The following is a 23,617-nucleotide window of genomic DNA, read 5'->3' as shown; positions in this document are numbered from 1 at the left end:
AGCAGCCTCTTGGCTAAGGGCGAGTGCCGAGGGCGCTGGTGTCGTGCCGCTGGAGGTCCCGGCGGCAGATCTCACACCCGTGAGGTGTCCAGCAAAGTCGTGAACAGAAATGGGGCTCCACAGCTGCCTCCGTCCCGCTGCCCCTCTCCTCTGTCTCACCTCACTGAGGAAGGCTGTGCCTCGGAGCGGCTGTGCAGGCAGTGCCCAGCACCGCTGGGTGTGCCGCGGCTGGGAGCTAATCGCAGCCTCGGCTATCGGCCCCATCTGCTCCACAATGGAGCGCGCTGGGAATTCTCTCTATCTTTAAGGGCTTTCCTCTCACGCTGCCCTTCACAATGGCGCTATCGGGGCCGATTCCAGGCATTTTCCCCTTCCCTCACTCCTTCCACGGCACTGGAAGCTTCCTCAGGCCTGTTGCTGCCACACAGGAGGGCTCTGCTGGGATCTGCCTGCCTGTTGCCGGTTCCCAGTGAAGAAGGGAGATTTACTAATCACCTTGTGTCACCAGGTACGGGCATCTCCCAGCAGCGCGGGCATCCCCAGCGCAGGCACCCCCTTAGTCCAGCCAGAGCAGGGTGAGGGGCGATCCCTCTGCCAGCACTGCTCCCTGTGTATTAGCCTGGATTACCAGGAGCCCGCGGGCCGTCTGGCACTAGAGATAAGCCAAGGAGATAGGTTTAGGAGCATCCCCTGCAGCAGTGGTGTGGGTATGGGGCTGCTGGCGGGACTGGGGGAAGGCACTTGGTGCTGGTTATGATGCATTTGTTCTGGCTCCCAAGAGTGCTGGCACCCAGGGACGGGCATCAAGGGATTGTCACCCACAATGCCAGCAGCAGTCCCTGACCCAGCTGCTGGCACTGCCACACATCATGGAGAGCAGCACAGCCACCCCTCCTCAAGGGAAAAAACACACATGACCAAGGGGATGAGCTGGAACCCTTGCAGACTCACGGCTGGGCATGTGCCAGGCTGCCCACTTTGGCTATGCCTGGCTGCTGTGGGGAGGGAGCACAGCCACAGGGAAATGACCTGAGGATGCAAAACACTTATCAGCAGGGCTGTGGGCAGCCCTGAAGGAGTCCCACACTGTGAGACCTGCCGGGGAAACCCATGCCACGGGGCACCTTCCCTATGGGTGCAGGACTCGTCCATGCCCTGGGGGTGCCTGCACCCCGTTGGCCCGTGCAGGCCCAACTTCGCTGTTTCAGCAGTCAGGGGAAGTATCGCTGCGGGACTCCAATCCCAGCCATCAGCCCTGCTCCTCCTGCCCCCCCCGCTGTGGCCTGGGGTTTCATAAGATCCTTGCCCGGGCAGTAACTCTCCATCCCTTTGATTTATTGTTCCCGGGCCGGACCGCTCCTCCTGCCAACCTGCTTTTTCTCTCCATCCCCCCAGGAAGCCCTCCGAGGCCTCAAACGCATTCCTGCTCCCTTTCATATACAGGCAGAGGGGAAGGGAGACGTTGACTTTGAACCGGCCCCTTTGTAGGAGCAGGGCCATTGTGGCGGCGCTGGGTTTAGCTGGGGGATGTGGAGGCAGTCAGTGGGGTTTCTCGGGGTGTGTGTCCTCACACACATTTCAATGGGGCCGTTTTGGGGGGACTGTGTGAGGTCCCCGGTTATTGTGCAGGGTCACTGTGTACCGGTGGCTGGGGCTTGGCCATCTGTCTGCTTTGGAGCAGAGCCTCTTGCAGGCTCCATCACCCCAATGGCTGGCGCCTGCGCCTGCTCCTGCTCCAAGCTCAGCTCTGTGGTCTGCAGTGCAGCCAGGGATGGGTAGGATCCTGCCAGGAAAAGGGGAGCAGAAAGAAATGCATCTGTGCTCCCCAGCTCAGTTGGCAGTAGTCTGGGGGAGACAAACGAACATGTTTGTCTTCCCTGTGCTGAGTGTGCAGGTTTGGTGCTGGACTGGCGCTGGTTTAGAGGCAAGATTTTTAAGACAACTCCCTGTCAGCCCACCCTCTCTCCTAGGGCAGGTGATGGAGAAGCCATCAGGGCTGTGGGGACCTTCTATGGCAATCAATCACACCTTGGTGGGCTGCAGCCCTGTGTGTGGTGGGTCAGGGTTCCATGGTCAGGGGCCAGCCACAGCCTTCAGCTGAGGTCCGTGTGAGAAGAGCTGGACAGTGGGTTCAGCTTCAAAGCTCCTCCATGGCACTGCGCTTTGGCTGCATTTCTGTCCCCTCGGCACTGCAGAGCCCAGGGTGTCATTTGGGTAGTGCCCATATTACCGCAGTGCCTGAGCACACCAGCCCACCCCAACCTCCCTGTGGCTTTACAGCTGGGGAACCGGCGGCCAGGGCTGAGCACAGACCCCGCACCACACCCCAGGTTGTCCTGGGATAGTTGTGGCACAGTCTCATCCCAGGACAAATGACTCTTCTGTGCCCGGACATGGGGTGGGGACATGGCTGCCTGGGGGGTCCTGACTGAGGGGGTCTTCCCCAGAGGCACATCCAGGAGATGAGAGTCTCAGCGCTGAGACTCCCCGGAATCCCTGGCGTGCTCTGAGAGGCTGCTGGGCTTGGAGAGCACAGGAGTTTGGGGCTCTCAGAGAGGGAGGCACAAGGCTGGGCTTCCCCAGGGGTGAGCCTTGAGGTGGTCCTGGGTGATGTGGGGTGTGATGCTGCTCACCTAGGGCTGCAGCTGGAGACCTCCGGGCCACCCAGGCATCAGGCTGAGTGAAGCATCCCTGATGGTGCCCGGGCACTCTGGCAGTGAGTCAGCACCCACTCTGCAGGCTGCAGAAACCAGATGAGATGGTATCAGTCTGATGGGGGACTGGCGTGATCAAAGGCCGGCAGGGAGCTCAGGCTCCACACAATGCAGGGACTCGATAGCCCTTATCTGCGGCCCTGCCGAGGTGCCAAAGGCCCGGCCCCGGGGGCGAGGGGCAGTGGGAGTGGGTGGGCAATGGGTGCTGCAGGGCTGGGTGTAGGCAGGGACAGCTGGTGGCTCCTACCCAGCGTTTTTGCTGGAGAAACCTCTCCTGGCAAGCACCCAGAAAGAAGAAAATAAACTGGAAAAACCCTTGGGAAGGGCTGGGAGCTGCTCCAGGAGCAGGAGGCTGCTCGTGCCCTTCCCTGGGGAAAGGTCTGAAATGGGGACCTGAAGCACCCTCCCCCTTTGTGTCCCCCCTCCCCGAGCCCGGGACCCCGCGGCAGGGAGCTGGCCCCACACCACACACTCACGTGGGTCTCAAACATGGTCCTTTAATAAAATCTCCTTTTAAAAGAACTACAATCAGTACAACAACCAGGGGCACGGGGGGGCGGGCAGCAGCAGCCCACGGCGGGGAGGGCAGGGCGTGGGCAAAGGTCTGTGCAGAGATAGCCTCTGCCAGCAAGTCGCCCCCCAGGATGCTCCCACACCACTGCTGCCCAGGGGCACGGCCCTGCTGCTGCCTGCCCTGCCCGTGCCTGGCTGCCCATGCGGTGGCTCCAGAGCATGCAGCAGCTCCCATGCGTGCAAGAAGCCGTCCCTGTGCACGACACCTGCCTGCAGCAGGCCACCCACGGCTGCGACAACCCACGCCAGGGGCTGGAAATGAAGCCACACCTGTGCAAAGCAAACCAAAACCTGTCCTGGGCATCGGGCTGGAGGGGTCACGGCCAGTGCAGAATGGCTGTGGGGAACAGTGCTGGGCTCCAAGCTGGGATGTGTCAGTGGGGGCTGGCAGCGGAAGGGTGCAGGGGGTCTCTGGAGCCTGGGAGGTGCCTGGCTGGGAGTGGTGGAGATTGTAGCCTGCAAAGGAGGGATGTGTGGAGAGCAGCAGGCTTGGCCCCGCGGGAATGCTGCGAGGGGAGCAGGCCCCGTGCAACAGGAACCGTGCAGCAGTCGCTGAGCCTTGGCTGCCCCTCCCACCCCACCACAGCCCTTCCTGCCTCTGTCACAGACACAGGCTTAATAACAACACCCTGAACCCACAGAGGTCCGGGGTGAGCCCAGCTGGCATCCAAGGCTGCTGCAAGGAAATCTGCCTCTGCCAGCACCACCCAGCACAGGGTCCCAGGCTGGTACCAGGACTGTCTGCACTGCGGGGCCTGAGGACCAGCAGCCCTAAAACGGGATGCAGACAGTGCAAGGTGCCATGGCACAGCCTCTGCTCCTGGCTGGGTAGGACCCAGGATGGCACCTGAAGGGGCATCCTGGGGAGCAATGCCATCAGCTAGCCCAGTCTGTTCCTGGTCCTGGCTCCTGGAGCGGGACCCTGCTGCCAGGGGCTGCCTGAACTGGGGAGGAGAGGGCAAACCAGGCCCGGGAGCCATTAGCGATGCCCTCTCCTCAAAGCCAAATGCAGAGAGCCAGAGCTGCAGCCTCTTCCCCCCGGCTGCCAGTTTCTCTGCCAGTGCAGTGGCTGCCACCCTGGCACGTCCCCGAGGGCAGTGAGGGCAGAAGGGCAAGGCAGGGACGCGATCACAGCAGCAAAGAGGACAAGGACGCTGGAATCGGGGGCGATCCCCCCCTCCCAAAGCTGTTACTGGGTGTTTATTGGGCAGGCATCAAACAGCCTGGCAGAGTGGGGGTCTGCGCCCCTTTGCCCAGCTGCGGGTGCCCCTCGGGCGCGGCTGCCCTGCCGGGCATCAGCCTCGGGCACAGAGTCCGTAGCAAGCTCGGGCGGAGCAGAGGGAGTTACTGGTGCGCCTTGGGGTCCGAGGGGTGTAAGGAGTTGTCATCAAACAGGGGGTTCCGCACTTCCATCTCTCCGGTCTGCAGCCGAGGGTGGGCGGTGGGGGAAGGAAAAGGGGGAGGTCAGAACCGTCTGTGAATTGAGCTGCCCGGGCCGAAGGGCTCCGAGTCTGAACCCCAGCCCGGGAGGAAGGCAGGGGACAGGGGCACTGCGTGGGTGACATCCTGCTGTCACCCAGCAAAGGTGCTGCTTCCCGGCCAGAGGCAGGCAGGGATGCTGGGATGGGGTGATGATGTGTAACCCCCAAAATACCAGATGGGACCGCACAGCCTGGCTGGCAGGAGTGGGGTTCCTCACCCAGACTACCTGCCCGCCATCAAGTGCCCTTTAATGGGCCTGGAAAGGCCTAATGATGACCCTTAATCTGGATCCTGATGGCCGGGCTCCGCAGCCATTAACATGTGAAAGGCTCCTTCGGGGTCTCTTTGTGTCCTTTGTACCCAAGGCCGTTAGGAGATGCCCCTCCTCGGGGTCCCCTGCCAGCCAGGAAAGTCCCCCCTGGCTTTGAGGGGTCACAGGTGCCCAGTCCAGGTGCAGGGAAGCACCAGGATGAGCCTCCCGGTGGCCAGGAGCCCTATGTGACCTGGCACCGTAGGGATGGTGGGCTGAGTCTTCCAAGCTCCCAGGGCCATGGAGCAGTGCTCCCTAGGGAACAGCTCCCTGCTGGGGCACCCATGCCAGGGCACCCCCCTATGCCCACTGGAGTAAGCCGAAGCCAGGGCCTTAGAGGAAGCAAATGGCTTGGGTCACCTCCGGGTTGGATGAAGGACTTGTGCCCATCCCAGGCATGTGTTGGATCCCTGCCCACACACACAGGGCCCCACCAGCTGCCCTGTGCCCTTCATACCGGAGCCAGCCCGGGGCACTCATACACAGTGAAGTCTCCATCCTCGTTCTCCTCGTCAGATGACGCCGAGTCCGGCAGCTTGGGCTCCTCTTTGTGCCTGTGGGGACAGGACAGAGAGAGGGGGTGAAGCCCAGCAGGATGATTACCAGCACCCCAGTTAATGGCTGGGCATGGACCTGTGCCCAGGTCTGCTGCCTGCTCATGTTGCTGCTCACTTCTCCATGGAGAGCATCTGCTGCTTCTGGTGTTGGTAGTGGTACATCTGGGCACTCTGAGCCAGAGTCTTGTCCCCAGGCTGTGGAGAGAGCAAAGACAGCCATGGAGGCTGGGCTCTGGAGAGCCCCCAGCCCACCTGGAGGGGGTCCCCACTCTTTTGGAATCCCCTTAAGCAGAGCCCACTCCTGGCTTCAGCCCCAAAAGCCCCACCACAAGGCGGGCCTTGGGTGTCTTACCGAGATCTTGTCGTAGGGCAGGGGGCTGGCCGCTTGCTGTGCTGAGTAGTCAGCTTTCTGTGCCAGCCTGACCTCCTTCTGCAGCCTGCCAGAGGAGAGGAGAGCAGCTGGCAGGACCCACAGGAGCAGATGACTCCATCTGGGAGCCACTGACCCCTGGGAGGGTCTCAGTCCTCCCCTCAACATTCCTGTTCCCTGCCATGGCACGTGTGGCACCCACAGGCACAGCCATGTCCATCCCATGGGGCCTGAGCATAAGATACCGTCATGGCAGGGGGTGTCAGCACGCAGCACCACAGCAGTGGCCAATTCAGCTGCCACCCACTCCCAGGAGCCTGTCCTGGCAGTGTGTCCCACCCTGTCCCCCAGCCCTGACCAGCAGACACCATACCTGCAGGGTGACTGGTCAGGGAAACTCTTGCCTCTCCTCCAAACCGTGCCATGTGCCCAGGAACACAAGAACAAGCTCCCCTGGGCACAGGGGCACTGGAGGCCTGGCTGGCAGCAGCAGCCCCAGGCTCACCTGCACCAGCAGACTGCAGCCACGATCAGCGCCGAGATGCCAGCCACAGTGCACACCACGATCAGCCCTGCAGAGGCGGATGGGGACAAAAGGACAGCTGGGTGAGCCTGGTGGCATGGTGCCACCAGCCCACGCTCCCCCAGTCAGCACATGGATCCTGCTGCCATGAGCTGCCTGTGCCCAGGCTCTCACCAAGCACCACGCTGTCATTTGAAGGGATGGGGGAGGCCTCCACAGGGTACTTCTGGACTGCAGCGGCGGTGGAGGTGGGCAGGGTGGCAGCCGCCTCGCTGCTGGCACGACCCCGCTGCAGGAGCCCCTCCCTCAGCCCGCTGACCACACGCTGCCTGCCGCCAGCAGGGACCGGGCTGGCTGCGGGAGAAGGCAGAGCCGTGAGCAGGGCAGCGCCCAGGCGGCTCTGGAGGGCGCAGCACCCCCAGGGGGAGGCTGCCGCGGGTCCCCGGCACCGGAGGGAGCAGGGGAGCAGGCACTTACTCCTGGGCTTGCCATCCCGCGGGGCCTGGGGGCGAGGAGCCTCTTGCCTGGCCAGAAAGTCAATTTCGTCCTCCCAGCTGGGAACAGAGATCCGTCCTGCGCCGGGACAGAGCGGGCATGAGGCGGGCACCCCGGGGTGTGGCTGTGCCCAGCCCCAGGACTGGAGCAGCAGCAGCCACAGCCACTGCAGCTGGGGGCTGGCTGCCTCCCAGCACCCAGCAGGATGCAGCCTCTAGGGGGAGGGGGTTGGGGTGCCCCATGCAGCTAGGACCAGCAGGTTCACCCAGGGGCTGCCTGGGCATTTCATGGGGGACTGCCCCAGCCCATGCCCTAGCACGGTGCACACCAGGGGTGCTCAGCCACAGGGTGAGAGCACAGGGCAGGAGTGGAGCCGCCATGCCCAGGCTCAGCCAGCAGAGCCAAAGCTCTGACGCTCAGCACTGCTTCCAACGGCATTAAAGCCCCCTTGGAAGGCAGGAGATGCCCTTGTGCCCATCCCTGCAGCCTCTGCCCCAGCACTGCCATGCTCAGGCTGTCCCCAGTGGGAAGCCCTGGAGGGTAAATGGAACATACCAGGCGAGGTGGCAGGGGCAGCTCAGCTCCTGCCTGTGACAATTCAGCTCCCCTGGAGTGGGAAATACATCCCAGTTCCCTTCAGAACTGGGCACAGAGGCACTCAGCTGCCCCATGACTCACAGTCATGCCAGCCAATAACCAGCTTCAAAGGGTGACACTCTTTAGAGAGGTGCAGGAAGAGCCTCTGTCCCCATGCCCCTGTGTCCCCTGGTTCCCCAGATCATCCCCCAGCCCTGGCAGCAGCTGGAGCAGCCCTTGGCTCCAGGCTTCCCTAGCTCCTGGCACTCTTATTTCCACTTCCAAAGCAATATGCAAAGCAGTGCTCAGGTGCTGCCAGGCTTGCAGCTGTGCCACCAGCGCTGTGCCCCATGGCTGAGTACTGTGGTGCCAAGGCACTGGCACAGGGCCAGGCTCTTGCAATGGGCTGGAGAGCTACCATGGGACTGAGTGTGACAGCCTAGTACCCGGGATTGGCACAGCCCTGTGTCCAGGATGGGCAAGTTCTGGTGCCTCACCCTAGCTCCCCACTACACTCAGGCCTCTCTCTATTGCTGTGGGACCTAGGGGACATCCATGCCCCTGTGTGTCACCATGGGCCTGGGGAAACTGGGCTGGCACAGCCCAGCCACTGCAGCCAGCACCTCAGGAGGATGAATGGGACAGGGCTGGAATGTGGGGGAAAAAGCTGGAAAACCATCAGAGGCAGCTCCCAGGCCACTCTGAGCTCCCTGCCATGTGAAGCAGTGCAAGGGAAGCCCAGGCAGCTGTGCCAGCTGTAGTTCGTGGCATTGCCAGCAGTGCCTGGGCTGTGCCACCCACCCACACGAAGCAGCTTCACTGTCCAGTTCCCTTTCAGCAGCTCAGACTCCCCACACCCTTCTTTGGCAGCTGTGATCCCCCCTGGCCATGCCACTCTGATGCCCCACAACATCCGTGGGGCAGGAGCAGCCAGGCACCAATGCCCAGCACCACGGGTGGGTGAACCCCCAAGCCGGGGCTGCTCTGCCAGGGACCAGAGGGCCAGGGCTGCCCAGCTGCCCTGGTTGTTGCTGCAAGAGGGACAAAATTTGAGGGGCTTCCAGAGGGCACCCCCCAGCCGTGCTGCAGCAAGTTGGGCAAGCTGGGCAAGGAGGCAGGCAGGACATGCAGGGGGCAGGCACAGCATGCACAGGGCACGGGTGCCCTCTGATGGTAAGTGCCACCACCTGCCTGCAGCAGAGAGGGCAGGCTGGCACACAGCATTCCAGCTGCCCCCTGTGCCAGTCCTTCCTCAGGACCCTTCCCTCCCCGGGGTGTCCCTTGCAGGCCATCTCCAGCAGCCACAAGCAGCCCAAGGATGCCCAACCCTTTGCTGCAGCTTTGCTGCGTGGGCAGCCTCTTCGCAGGCTTAGGCATCCCTCAGTGTGGTGTCCTCCCTGCCAGAAGGTGGTGGCATTGCCTGAGACAACAGAATAGGTCTGGGAGAGATCTTGGGCTGTTCTCCAGCCTCCTGGCATCCTCCTAGAGGATGCCACCTTGGTCCTGCATGTCTCTGACAAAGCTGAGAGAGGATGAGAGGGTGCTGCTGCGGCCACATCTCCCTGGCATGGAGTGGGATTGCCATGGAGATGTTGGCACATGTGCAGCCCTCCAAGAGGGAGAATTTACTCCCAAGACTTCACAAGGAAAAGTAAACCACAAACAGCTGGTACAGATGCTTGGTACCCATGGCAGAGGGGATCTTCTCATCAGATTCCTGCTCACTGCCAAATGCCAGGCCCTGTGCCATTCCCTGTCTAAGCCCCTGCCTGGCATCGCTTCCATTTCAGCAGAGCCTGGCCCCCCTGCCAGAGAGCCACAGAGCTGTGCAGAGCCAGGGCCCCATGCTGAGGGTCCCCCCTCTGGTTTTAGGGGTGATCCTCCTACCAGGAGGCTGATGGCATGAAGGGCACAATGGACTCTGCCATCACCCATGTGCCCAACTGTTGCAAAGCACAGTCATGGGCAGAGGGCAGCTCTGGCTGTATCCTGGTGGCACCCCCAGCACGCCCAGGACACGAAGTGTGCCCAAGCAGAACACAAAGAAGCCCCCCCCAAAACCCCAGAGGACCCTGCTCCGTGCAGGCAGCAGCTGGGTGCCTGGCAGAGCTGCCCCTCTCTGGCTCCTGCACCACCTGGCAGGGCCTGAGTCAGTCTGCCCACTCTGTGGCTGCCTGGTCCTTGGGTTGGGCACAAGGGGCTGTGGCAGGGGCTGCCAGCACTGTGTCAGTGGGGATGGTGGTGCTGTTCTGGAGGGGATGCCACCTGGTGAGCACCAGCTCTGCCCCATGGCAGGGCCAGGCAGTGTTGCAGGGTGCCCACCACAGGCAGGAGCTGGACTCAAGGAGGGACTGTAGGCTCTGCCCACGGCACAGGAAACAGCCACCCTTAGCAAGAGGGCCATGGGGCAGTGGGTGCAAAGAGCAGGCAGAGAAGGGTGGGCTCCCAGCACCTCCCAGCACGAGGCTTGGCATCATCAGCACAGGAGATGCCAGCCTCATATCACAGCTCAGTCTCAAACCAGGTACTGAAATCCCAGGCGCTGGTGTAGCTCAGCCCTGGCACGGGCAGGGCTGTGGGCACCCATTCACCCTGGCCACGGGATCTGCAGGAGTCACAGCTCTGGGCACTGCAAGCTGCTACCCTGCTCCTGCAAAGCCTGGGGCTCTGCAAGGCCATACCCCCCAACCCCTCCCCCCCCAACCCAGAGCAGCCAGGCAGCCACCCTGGCCCCCTCCCACCCTTGGGCACCCCTGCGTGCTGCCAGGGCCTAGCAGTCATCTGCATGGCTGCAGGAGGGTGCACAAGGGGTGGGGTCAGCTCCATGTCTCCCTCCAGCCCTAACCACCCCCCAGCTGCGGTGAGCTGGAGCAGCGCCCACGGGAGAGGACTGCTATGGAGAGATGTCAGAGGAGCAGGGCTGCTGCGGGGCAGGGCAGGGGGGGCAGGGGGCTTCACCTACCGCCGGCTGAGAGCTGCTTCGGCAGGCAGCGCCCGCGGCTGTCCTCCTGGAACGGGGGCAGGCAGGGCCCGCAGGCCCCCGAGCCCGGGGGGCAGAACTCTCGGCGCTGCAGGGCACAGTCCAGGCTCCGGGGACACGCTGCTGCTGCGGGGACAGGGGGAAGCAGCTCAGGAGGAGAGGTCAAACACCTCCTGGGTCTGTCCACGGCCTCTCAGCCTGGGACCCAGCTGCCCCAGGGCAGGTCCCCCAGCCATCAGCGCCGTCCCTCGACCCCCCCTTTGCCTTAGCAGAGCCACTGCTGACAGCAGGGAAGTGCCCTGAGGGCTGGCCTCGATGGTCCTCGAGGATCCCTTCCAGCTCAAGATCGTCCATGCTTTTATGACTCCTGCAGGGAAGGACAGGCAGTGCCCATCCTGCTGCAGGGGACCTCAAGCCCCGGGACACCGCTGCCCCGTGGACGCCCCAAGCCTCAGGGGGCCACCACTGCAGAGGACACCACAAGCCCCAGGGTGCTGCAGGACAACCTGAGGCTCCCAGGGCTGGCAGCAGCAAGGGCCTCTGCCCCTGCCTGCACCACATGGGCAGCGGTTGAGCAGGCTGGCACCTGAAACCCAACCAATGCAAACCTGTGCCCCTGTGCTCCCCCAGAGCCTCAGCAGAGCTGCGCCTGTCACCAGAGGCAGCAGCAGCTTCAGCTCCCAACCCTCTGACATCAGGGCAGGGGAAAATGAGGGCCTCACCCCTGCCCCAGTGCACTGTGGCACAAACCTCCCTCCTGGCTTTGTGGAGCGTGGCAGACCTGGGCACCTCGCCAGTGCTTGGGGACGGCCACGGGCACCCTGCTGCAGCCTCCCTGGGCTCAGGACACCATGGCTGGAGCCGGGGGACAGCCTGGGCACCACAGGGTTCCTTCACGCTGAGGAAAGCTGAGTGCTTGTCCTGGGCTGGGCACAGCTGGATGGGGCAGACAGCTGGGGGTGTGCACAGTTGGGTGGGGGCTGCACAGCTGGACAGGGGTGCAGCACACAGCTGTCCCAGGCCTGCTCTTCATCGTGCCAGGCGTGGCCATGCCCACACCTTTGCCGTGGGCAGCAGCAGAGCACCGGAGGGGCCTCAGCAGGAGCGGGGGGAGGGCTGGCAGCCCCAGGGATGAGTCACAGCAGGAGCCAGCTCCCAGCACCATCCCACGCACCCTGAGCCATCCCAGCCAGCCCTCACCCACCCACCCTGCCACGGTGGGCAGAGTGCCCGCTGTCTGCCCGCCCCCAGGACAGCCCAGCCCAGCATGGCACCGAGCACCCCACAGGAAGAGGCAGCTGCAGGGACCCTCCTGAGCAGCCCTGTGCCCTCCGCACGCTGCGGGCGAGGGGGCAGCCGCTGCCCTGCCCAGGCACTGCACGGTGGAGAGCTCTGGCAGACAATGGAGCTGCCAGGGTCGCTGTGGCAGCCCTGCTCCCCCAGCAAGGGTGCAGGTGTCGAGCAGGATGCCACCCACAACGCCCCCCCTTGCAAGGTCCTATCTGACTATGGCGCTGATCACCAGTGGCCCCAGTCCCCCCCCCACAGCACCCCTGGGGATCGTGGGGTGCAGGGCAGAGCTGCCCTTGCTGCAGGGGTTCCTGCTGTGGGCAGGGGTCTCTCAGCAGGGCAGTCAGATGGCAGCAGGGTTGGCTGCACTCTGCTCAGCACAGCAGCCTGGGGGAGCTCATCTGGGGGGGGGGGGTGCAGAAGCAAGGTCTGCTCCATGGGGCAGCGTGGTGCTGAGCAGTACTGAGGAGGGCAGGAACTGGGCATTTCAGCCCCGAAACTGAATCCAGCTGCCTGCTTCTCCTGCCCTGGCATGGACAAGGCCACCAAACACTGTCAGCACAGGGGCTGGCAGAGGGGCTGGCACTCAGCAGCCCTAGGGGTAGGGATGTGCCACATCCCTGTGGGGGGCTGGAGGCAGGGGAGTGGCACAGGAGCCTCCCACCTGTGCTGTGGACCCCTGGAGATGCACAGTGAAAGCTGCTCCCTGGTGGGAGGAAGCCACCCCAGCAGGGGTCACCCAACACTTGTGGCCACCCAGCACCATGGACCCTCAGAGCCATCTTGGAGCCAGCTCAGGGAAGCAAGAGGCACAGCCCTAAGCCAGTGCCCAGCAACCAGTTAAATACAGGCAGCCTGCAACACACTAAGGTCCTTATCTCTGTTTGAGGAACGAGCTGTGCTCGCCCAGCTGGCACAGGCTGGCATTAGAAGCTAGACAGGTGGGCACTGGTCTAATTAAGCTCCCCATGTGAAATCAATCAGTGGTTGGCAAGCAGATATGGCACCTTGGGCACCCTGCAGGGTGAGGTCTTGCAAGGCCATCTCCAGGCCGAGCTGCTGCTCTTTGGCAGGCCTGGTGAGAGTGGGCACCTCTGTGCTACACCAGGTGCCAGGATCTGAGCACTGGCACCCAAGAGCCACAGGGACAGGTCTGATCCTGATCCTACCACCCTGGGGGATGGGGCTTTGGGCTGGGGCAAGCTGCTGGTGCTGAAGGCTGTGTGGCTCCCTGTAGGCAGGAGCTGAGCCCCAGGCCAGTGAGCACCCAGGGCACAGTGCAGCTGGCATGGAAGGACAAACAGCAGGGGAGCAGGAGCCAGGGACTCACCCTGGGGAGAACTGGGCTGGGCACCCAGGTGGGCACTGAGGTTGGTGAAGCACTGCAATGGGAGTTCCTCCTGTGCCCCTCAGAATGCTGTAGGGTCTGGCAGCATCTTGCCACAGCCGGGCAGGGCGCTGAGGGCAGCCAAGGCCCTGGTGTGGCCAGGAGGGCAGCGACCGCCACTGCCCCCTCCCTGCCACTGCCCCCTCAAGAGGGTAAGTAATTGGTGCTGAGCACCCTGGGCACTGGCAGTGCCAAGGCCCAACCTCCTGCCTGCTGGGGCCCCAGTGCCAGCAGCATGAGCTGGCAGAGCCCACTGGGCATCAGCTGTGACGGACGAGTGGGCACGGAGCTGCCACCTCCCCGGGGTGGGGCAGCAAGAGCACAGCCCCGAGGCAGGGCACAGGGCTGCAGCACACAGGGTGGGCTGTGGGGGTGCCTGGGCAGCAGGGCTGCAGCTCTCTGCACGCTGACGCCGGCTGCAGCCGAGGGGCACCGCGGCCATGGGCACAGATCGCCGGCAGCCTGGGCCCCATGGCACTGTGGTGTCTGCTAGCTCCATTCCAGGGCCATTCCTCCTCCTCCAGCCAGGCACTGTGGGACCTGCTGTGGGACTTGCCAGCAGCCTGCCTGTGCTCCCAGAGCTTCAGCTGTGAGCTGGCACCACCCAGGCTCTCCTCCTGCCTCTGCAAATTGCTCCTGGCTCTGAAAGGCTGGAGCCAGCCTGAGGCAGGTAAGCAGGAGCACTGCCCCAAAACTCACCCCAGCCCCTGGCATCTCCCTGCCCTCTGACTTGCAGCCTCCCTGGGACAGGGGCAGGCAGGACTGGGGGGCAGCCAAGCCACCCAAACGCCCAGGGCCATGCCTGTGGGGTGAGGCAGGCACTCGCTGCCTTGAATGCCAGCAGCCAGCATAACAACACAGCACAGGGCTGGATGTTGGGGTTGCCTGGGGGGTGCCCCAGGGCACACAGTGGTCCCCACAGGGACTGCTGGTGGCATCACCCCTCCCTGCCCTGCCTCAGCTGCACTGTGTGCCCAGCAAGGCAGCCAGCAGCATGCCCACACAGGCAGAATGGAGACTGCCACCACGGGCACTCACCTGGGTAAAATGCCACTGCTGGCTGCTTTTGTGCCACCAGCCCCAGCAGCAGTGCAGGAAGGGGGTATGGGGGGTATGGGGGGTATGGGCAGCATGGTGATTGTGGGGTGGGCAGGGGCTGCATGACAGGAGACAGAAGCCTCACCAAGGGCTCCAGAGTCCTGACCTGCTCTAGGCTCAGTGTCTCTGTTTTAGAGGGCCAGAGCCAGGCAGGGTCAGAAGTGGGGGGATACCAAACCCTCAGCAACCCCAAACACCTCCCCTCCCCCACCCACCTGCATCACCCAGAAGCTGTCCCCAGGCCAGAGCAGACACTGCCTGCAGCCCCAAAGGAGCTGCTCCTGCCACCCAGGGCTGGGGAGAGAGGCAGCAGCAAGCAGCCTGCCCTTGCCAGGCCCGGGAGCAGGGTTTGTGTCACTGCAACACAAACTCCCTAACCAGCCAGAAAAATCCTTGTTCCCTGCCCTGGCACACCAAGGGAGGACTGATCTGTGCCATGGGAAGGGGAGACAGCCCCTGGACAGATGGAAATGGCTCAGCTCCAGACCCCAGTGGGGACCAGGCAGAGGACACGGCCCGCCAACTGTGGCAAGCAGGATGGTGACTACCTCGCATGCCCCAGGGCACAGGGGACTGCAAGGCAGCTGCAGCAGCAAGGGGGACCTGCAGAGGCCTGCATGTCCATCCCAGGAGCCAGCCACAAGCCAGTGTCACACCTCAGCCTGTCCCCGAGCCCCAGGGAGGTGCAGTGACTGGGGGGGCACTGAGCAGAACAGGACCCTCCAGTCCCCCAGCCTGGCCATCCCTGGGTGCTGCAGGTTCTGTCCCCAGCTCCCTGTCCCCTTCCAGCTGTTTAGAGCAGCTCCAGGCCCACGGAGGCTGTGCACCCCCAGAAGGGTGGCACACTGTGTCCTGCTCTGAGGTGCCAGCACTGCCTCCAGCCACGAGTGCTTTGCTTCAGGTGTTCAGAAAGAGGAAAAGTAATTCCCAGCCAGCAGCCCAGCTGCCATCTGCCATTCCTCTGGTGCCATTTCTCTGGTGCCAAGCCTGCCACTGGCTCTGCATTATCTGACACTGGCTCAGATGGGTGAGAGTCCACCCCTCAGTGTGGACCCCAGGCTGTCCCCAGTGCCACCCCATGCCACGAAGCAGCTGGCTGTTCTCTGCAGCTCAAACTGCCCATTTTCAGCCTTTTTAATTGGATTTTGTTTATAACAAGGGGTTTGGAACCTGCCCAGAGCCTGCAGGGGATGGGCAGGGGATGGGTTTATTAAATTCCTTTTTCCCTGGCTGGGCTCTGGGGTTTGGCACAGTGTGACTGGTGAAACCACCATGGCACTGCCACAAAGGGGTTAGTGGAGCCAGCCCCACACAGGCACTGTGGCTGAGCAGCAGCCAGAGGAACCTCTACTCACATCCCTGCAGTGTTCTGGGACACCCTGATGGGCAGCACAGCACAGTGCTGGACCCCTGCTCTGCTGGCATTGCAGGGAATGGGCAGCCCAGGCACCACTCTCCTGTCCACACCGGGGCAGGCTGTGCCCTGCAGTGCAGGCTGTGCCCTGCAGTGCAGGGGGTCCTACAGCTCTGCTCCAAGCACAGACCCACCTGAAGCCTGTGCAGCCCCGAGGGAAGGTTTTGGTTCCAGCTCTCTCCTCCTGGCACTGATCAGCTACCAACTGCTCAGGAGGGTCCTTCCTGCCAGGGTGCCCGCTTGCCCAGCATGCTGCAGCTGAGCAGTGTCATGGTCACTGGTGAGTTCTCCCTGCAGACCAATTGCTGCTGGTGAGGAGGTGGGAGAGGGCAGCCCACCTGCCCCAGCCCAGCACCCAGGGAGGTGCCAGGCCAAGGGTCAGCACATCCACGCTGGCAAGCAGCCACCGCTCCCACGCACTCCCACTGCCAGGCTGGGACCGAAGCTGTGCCGTGGCAGCTCCCTGCCAAGCACCGCTGTCCCGCCGGGGCTGGACGCTCTTTGGCAGAGCCGAAGCCCTCCCACACCTCGCCGCTGGGAACCTTCGGCAGCAACACCACAGCGCTGCCGACTGGAGGGCCCTGGGCGACTGAGAGCCGGCGCCAGCAGCACAGGAGGCTTCACTCGGGCCGGGGGAGTCTGTCCCTCCTGCCCCCACAGTCCATTCCTTGCCTGGCACCAGTCTCGATGCTCCCAGCACCCTCAGATGGGGACTTGGGGTCGTGGGCACTCATCAGCAGGTGCCAGGGGCTCTAGGGTCTGCCCCTTTTGGCTGAGAGCTGGCAGGGGGGGCCCTCGGGCGGGCTGCCCACACCCCGCGGACACGCAGGGCAAGAGCAGGCGGAAAACCAGGGGCACCTCACCGCAGCCGGGCTGTGCCCGGGGCTGTGCCCGGGCTGACTCAGCCACCACCAGCGACAGACACCTGCGGGACGCCCTGCTGGGGGGGAGCGCCCAGAAACTGGGGAGGCCCTCCTGAGCCCAGAGAACCGGGGGGCACAGCTGCACCCTGGGGGTGCCTGCGAATGCAGCATCCCAGGGCTGCTGGGAAAGGGCTGCAAACGCCGCTGAACAGCTGGACCCAGAGATTTCCTCTGGGGTTTATCCCCGCAGGAGTGAGCCGGCTCACGGCACCCTCTCCCTTCCAGCCAGAGGCAGAAATTACGGCCGCAGGCTGCGTCACGGCGGCGGCAGCTTACCGGGGCCGGCAGCTTACCGGGGCCGGCAGCTTACCGGGGCATAGTCGCAGAGAGATGCGAGCCGCGGAGCTCCCCGGGGCAGAGCTGCTCCTCCCGCACAGCAGCGCTCCCCGGGAGCACTCCTGCGCAGGGCCCCAGGCAGCACCCATGTGCTGGGTGCGCAGCGGGAACGGCGCCTCCCGCACCGCTGCTGCCATCGCCGCGCCACGGGGAGGGGACAGCGGCCGGGAGCCCATCCTGTGCTGCGAGGAACCAGGGTCCTCACCAGCACGGCAGCCGATGTGCCATCTCACGCCACCCACCCGAAGCGATGGCTCCCCTCAACAACCAGCAAACCTCCCTCCCACAAAGGCTTTGCCCCCCCGCCTCCAGCCAGCAGCACACCGCGGGGTGCCCCGGCTAGGGGTGCCCCGGCTAGGGGTGCCCCGGCTAGGGGTGCCCCGGCTAGGGGTGCCCCGGCTAGGGGTGCCCCGGCTAGGGGGGACAGCTGCCAGCACGCAGCGCTCTGCTGCTCCGGGACGGGAAGAGGCCGGGACCGGGACCTGCCTGGGCTGCGTTTCCTTCCTGCAATTGAAAGCAGGCTCCAGGCACTTAACGGCCAGCTTCTTCCCCTTGCAATTCTCGTTAGCTCATGAGCAGCTAATTACAGGCCTGCTGCCGCCCTGCAGTGCTCTGGTCACCCCTGCTGGCAGAGATCCGTGACGCCTGGAGGCGGGAGGGAGATGCCCCAGCACTGCCAGCGTCGTTCCCTGGGCTTTTGGGGGGCAGCTGGCCTGGGGGAGCCACTGCACCTACTGGGGACCAGATCCAGAGCCTCCCATGGGGATGACCAATGGCAGCTCCTCTCTACAGTGCCTGCAAGACCTTGCACCTGGTGAGAGGCCACCTCATCACCCTTCCTGTCCCTGGCACCCCCACAACCCCTCCTATCTAGCCACAACATCCCCACTAACCCTTTTGTCCTCAGCATCCTACATCAATCTTCCTGCTGCAGTGCTCCCACCATGCTGTCATCCCTCCTGTCCCTACTGTCCCCATGTCTTTCCTCTCCCCAGCACGCCAGCCACTCCATGACCCCTCCTGTCCCCATCACCATCCTGTCCCTCACACTCCTGCTATCCCTGTCACACAGAAATCCCCATCACAGCCTCAACCTCCCTGTCCCCAGAGCTCCTGCCACACTGTCAACCCTCCCATGCCCATAAGCACACAGCAGAGCTAAGCTGATTACCTCCCCTAATGCTGCCATGGCCCAGAAGCACCACTTCAGGCAACTGTCCCAGACCCATCTTCCCCCCTGTGCCACGGGGAGGACCCAGTCAGCCATGGGGATCGAGCCCCAGCCCCCAGGCAGTGCAGCCCTAGGGTTCTACTCCAGACCATCAAGACTTAAACCCACACCTGAAGCTGCCAGGGAAATCAGAATCACAGCATGGTCTGGGTTGGAAGGGAGCTCCAAAGCTCATCCAGTCCACCCCCAGCACTCAGCAGGGACATCCTCCACTGGATCAGGTTGCCCAGAGCCCTCTGCAGCCTCACCTTGAATTCATCTCCAGGGATGGGGCCACAACAACCTCCCTGGGCAACCTGCTGCAGTGTTCCACTACCCTCATCGTAGATCCATAAGGCCTGACCCAGCACAGAACCACCACAGCATCTCCCAGGCTCTGGGACCGTGGTCTCCCAAGCTCCAGCCCCCAGGGGAGCTGGGGTGCACATGGGTCTGTGGGTCACCAGCAAGCTGCAGTGAAAGCAGAGCAGGGACTTTCCCCACATCTCTTCCACGAGGATATACTCTTCCTTGAGGCAATTACATTGGGATTATGCAGATCAGGGGCTTCTCAGCCACTCCCCCTCCCCAGGCCTGTGAATGGGGCTCTGCCAACGTCCCTGGCACAGGTCCCAACCCACAGAACCCCATAGGATGCCCACCAGTCATGACCCCAGCTGCTCCACACCTCCCTACCCACGAGGGCTCACTGGTCACGGTGGGAGCCAGCGGTGCCAATGTAACCCCAGAGAACATGGGGAGAACATCACCTGCAAGAAGAAAACCACAGAGCAGCAACTTGGGAGCAGCCCCTGGGGAGCAGCACTTCAGCTGCTGTGGGGGAAACCCTTGGCCTTCACTGGCTGGCAGAGGAGCCCCTGATGCACAGCTGCAGTGGGACTCAAAGGGACAGGGTGGCTGCATGCTGCTGAGCAGAACCATTGCCCAGCACTGTCCCCACTACCAAGGGCACTCAGATGAGCCCCCTCTGTGTCTCAAGAGAAAACTGGGGATGGAAATGTCTGGTTTCTGCAGACTAATTCAAGTAGTGCCAGGGGGCTAGGAGACCACACTCTGGGCAGTGCCCCGGGCAACTTGGCAAGGCAGCTGGTGCCTTGTGAGTGCCATGGGTGCAGCAGCAGGCACCGCTGCCATGCTCCCAAGAGAGGCCTGCAACTGGCCCAGCTTCAGTGCTCAGCATGCTGGTCTCTGGGGACCACGTTGTGTCCTGCCCCTGCCACAGCTCCCTCCCTGGCACAGGGACTGCAAAGCAGGCAAACGAAGCCAGGGCATGGAGAATTCTACCGAAGGCTGAGCCATGGAGGATGGCTCCTGCCTTGTCCTTTCCAGCTCTGAACCCTGAGAAGTCCCTGTGCCACCTCAGAGCTTGGGCAGCTCATGTCAGCACCAGCATCCATGCCCCAGCTGCATTCCTAAGCAGCGGCAGGGGCAAAGGTGGCAAGGAGGGCAGTTCACACGTGGCCGAAGGAGTCACTTGGACTACAAAGGACCAGCTTCCCTGGGTGCTCCTGGGGCACAGCACTGGCTGCTGCAGCAGGGCTGGGTTCCCAGGCTTATTAGAAAAGGAGGTTCTCAGCCATCCTCCCATTTAGGAAAACCTTTTTTTGTTTGTTTGTTTATAACAATAATAGATGACATTTGGCAACCCAACTCCTCAGGACAGGGTGAGAAGCCTGGCTGGCACCGACGCTCCAGGAAGCGCAGCCAGGAAACGTTTCTGCCCAAAGCTGGGTGTGCTGGAGAGAGACACGTGGGAAACACACAGCTGAGAAGCACCAACCAAAACTAACCCACTGCTGCACCACCTCCAAAACTGGCTGCCATCCTTCCCCCAGCTCTGATCAGGCCCCTGGCAAGAGGAGGATGTCACCATCCCACGTGCTGGCTGTGTCCTGGGAGGTGGCTTCTGTCGCAGGGCCCCTGGAGGTTGCACCACTGACAGATGAAGCTGGAGAGGAGGGGATGCTAGCCCTCACTTGAAGCAGCTTTGCAGAAGCCAGAGGTACAGGTATGGTGGTCCAAGACCTTCTCTTCTGGCTATCTGCTGGCCAGGAACCAGATTCACTGGCACATCACAGAGCAGGAGCTGTCCATGGCCCTGCCACCTCCACCAGCCAAGCTCTCCCCATCCACCCAGGGAGGGCAACTACCCAACAGGAAGGAAAGCCAAAGTTTCCTCTGCCTTGTGCTGAGGGAGGAAGGCTGCTGGGACAGGACAGTGACTCCTTTCCCCACCCAGCATCCCAGGGATGCTGTTCCAGGGCACCCCAGCACTGCAGAGGATAAAGCAGCCCGGTGCCACATGCTGCACCAACATGCAGCACCCAATGCTGCAGTTGGCATTTCCAGGCAGTAGGATGACGACGTGATTTGCAACAGTGCAAATGAACTGCGCCCAGCCTTTGCCTGGGGGCAGAGGTCCCAATGCTGCCTGTACCCTGTGCCTGTGGCATCCCAGGCTGGAGGGGGCTGCAGCTGGTGGAGCGAGGCCCCTGGCACTCACCTCATCGCCAGCAGCCCCCTGGGGCTAGGAAGGGAGGGAAAGGGGAGACTCTGCTACCTGCTACCCACAGCAGCCCAAGCAGCCCTTCGAGGGGTCCTTCTCCAGCAGCCAGGCCACCTTACCCCTAGCCCCTTTCCCTCAGGGGCGGTGGCAATTGTGCAGCTCACCAGTGACTATGCCAGGGCCACTCAGAGCTCCTTCTTCCCTTCATGGCCTGTGTCACTGGTGCCCCTCGGCCAGGCCACCCTGGCCTCCACACACAGGCAGAGAGAGAACACAGAACTGTGCTGAACTGCTGAGAGACTTTAAAAAGGTTTGCACCTTCTGGCTGTGGCACAGCGTGGGCAGGAGCATGGTGAGGCCACAGGGGCCCAGCTGACAGCAGGCTGCTGCCCAGCGCCTGCCCTGCCAGCAAGCCACAGCAGGGAGAACAATATTGGATCTGCAAACAATGGTGGGAGCAAGGGGGAGGCACTGCCCAGCCACTGTGGCCAGCTGGGCAGAAAGCACCTGCCCAAGATGTGCTGTCCTGGGCTGGGACACCTACCACCCTGCCAGAGTGGGCAGAGGGGTGGGTAGAGGTGGGCAGCCCCCCCTGCAAGCAGCCATGCTCAGGGCCGATTGGGGCACTTTGGAGGGCGGGTGTTTATGCCCATCGTGGCAGTGGGCACAACACATACCCAGTGCCAGACCTACTGGGAGAGAAAATGCACTCACCCACACCCTAGAACGACAAAACCCCAACCAAAGTCAGCCCCCAAACCGCTGAGACAGCCCTTAAGAAAACAAGGAGGGCAAAGGTGGTGCTGCTGGGAGGGAAATGAAAGGCACGCGTGTTTTCTGCCCCAGGTGAGAGAAGAAACGCATCCGGCACCGACCCTGCCCCGCGGCGCCGTGGTGCAGGTGCCGCTGCCGCTCCCCACCGAGGGAGCGGTTCGGGGCAGCCGAGCGAACCGGGCACTCCCGGCCTGGCAGCGAGCTGAGCTGGGCCGGGCACCGCCGCAGCCTTACCGGGGGCTTTATTTGGGCCGGGGGAGGTTGGCTTTGTTTTCCTGCTTTTTCCCTCCAATAAAGGTGCATCACGAGGGCCACAGTGTGGGGCCGCTCCCTCAAACCCACGTTCCTGCCCCCTCCCAGGATCAGGCCCCACATCCGAGGGCCTCTTCTGCCACCCCAAACCGCTGCCAGCCGCTGCCAAGGCCCCAGCCTGCAGCGGCGGAGGGCAGCGGGGCGATGGCGCTGCCCGTCCCCGGAGAGCGCGGCGAGGCCCGCGGGGTAGGAGGAACGCGGGGGGCTGCGTGGGGCGGGGGGAGCCGTCTCGACCCTTGCGAACCGCGCAGCCCGGCGCAGGGATGCTGAGCGGCCCCCAACGCACGGAGCCCCCGGGGAAGGGGTGGGCAGGAGGTGGGAGCCTGAGCCCCCAGGAACGCGGAGTCCCCCTGGGGTGGGGGGAGAGGGGGCGGCACATAAAACCGCACCGGGTGCGACCGGGAGGGGCCACAAGCATCCACAGTCCTCCGGCCACACGGACACGGCGAGATGGGGACGGAGAGGACGCACGCAGGAGCGGGGGTCACGGACTCGGACTGACCGGCACGGGCGAGGCGCAGGCGGCAGGCCCCGAAGGCGGCGAGCAGCAGCAGCAACGCTCCGCGGCGGGCAGCGGAGCCCCGGGCCCGCTCCATCTCCGGCGGCTCGGGCGGGAGCGGGGCCGCGGCGGGGCGGCGGCGGCGAGAGCGGCGGCGGGGGCGGGCGGGGGGCGCGGGGGGCGGGGCCCATCCGCGGGGCGGGGTCAGAACAGCGCCCCCCACCGGCCCGCAGCGGTCCCTGCGCCCGGGCACCGGCGGGGCCGCGCCTCCGACAGCGGGGGTAACGCTGGGGCCCTCGCACCGAGAAGGACATTGAGGGCTGGAGCAGGTCCAGAGCAGGGCAGCAAAGCTGCGGAAGGGTCTGGAGAGCAGGGCTGGGGAGGAGCAGCTGAGGGAGCTGGGGGTGGTCAGCCTGGAGAGGAGGAGGCTGAAGGGAGGCTGGAGCCAGGTTGGGGTTGGGCTCTTCTCCCAAGGAGCAAGTGCCAGGGGAGGTTTAGGTTGGCCATGAGGAACAATTTCCTCCCCTTGAGCATTGTCAAGCCCTGGACAGGCTGCCCAGGGCAGTGGTGGAGTCTCCATCCCTGGAAGGGTTTCAAAACTGTGGAGATGTGGTGGGACAGGGTTCAGGGTGACCTGGCAGTGCTGGGTTAACCATTGGGCTTGATGAGCTTCAAGGTCTTTTCCACCCTAAGGACTGGGCCACGGTTACTGCCCACCCCAGTCCCACAGCTGGGGAGAGGGAGCTGGGAAATCCCACCTGTGGTCCTGTTGCTGCTGGGGCAATGGTAGGAGGCGGCATGTCCCTGCCTGCCAAACAGCTGCAGCACCTGGTTGCGAGCGCTGAGTTTGTCAGGCCTCAGCTGCAGCCACCAGTGCTGGATAGAGCCATGCACATCCCCTCCCTTCCCCATCACAGCCACATCCCTGGGTTCACACACGCTGGGTTAGTCTCATGCCTGTAGGCTTTGTTTTCCAACCCCTAGGGCCTCTTTGGAGCACAAATGTCCCAGCCTGCTGCAGGGTTGCAGATGCTCAGTGTAGACACCAGCTCCAGGCATGCCCTATGGACCCTGTGTCTGCCAGGCATCCCAGGCTGCTGTCCCCAGCATCCCCAAGTCCTGCAGAGCTGCCTGGGGCTGTGTGAGGGTTTCCCCACTGCAGTGCCAGGGGCTGCTGAAGCTGCAGTTCTGCTGAACCCAGACATTTCCAGGCATGGAGAGGAGGCCTTGGCATGAGCAGGACACCGTGGTGCTCGACAGACCCTGC

The 23,617-nt window shown here is 63.5% G+C and overlaps 2 protein-coding genes across 2 annotated transcripts in view; both read right to left on the bottom strand.

Moving 5' to 3' along the window:
• Positions 1–23,617, bottom strand: part of ABCA2 (ATP binding cassette subfamily A member 2) — a 129,331-nt gene that overhangs the window by 48,329 nt on the left and 57,385 nt on the right. The gene's annotated exons all lie outside the window — the stretch shown is intronic.
• NPDC1 (neural proliferation, differentiation and control 1) lies at positions 3,680–22,506 on the bottom strand. The gene is made up of 9 exons (XM_054174568.1): positions 22,354–22,506; positions 10,563–10,706; positions 7,007–7,102; positions 6,704–6,883; positions 6,512–6,578; positions 5,989–6,073; positions 5,752–5,831; positions 5,537–5,633; positions 3,680–4,709 (listed from the first exon to the last, which is right to left on the bottom strand). The coding sequence occupies exons 1-9, from the start codon at positions 22,445–22,447 to the stop codon at positions 4,632–4,634; spliced, it is 921 nt and encodes a 306-aa protein (XP_054030543.1). The 5' UTR covers positions 22,448–22,506; the 3' UTR covers positions 3,680–4,631.

The sequence above is a fragment of the Dryobates pubescens genome, chromosome 29 (assembly GCF_014839835.1).
Source record: "Dryobates pubescens isolate bDryPub1 chromosome 29, bDryPub1.pri, whole genome shotgun sequence".
Lineage (NCBI taxonomy): Eukaryota > Metazoa > Chordata > Aves > Piciformes > Picidae > Dryobates > Dryobates pubescens.
This window is presented reverse-complemented; position numbering and strand designations above follow the sequence as displayed.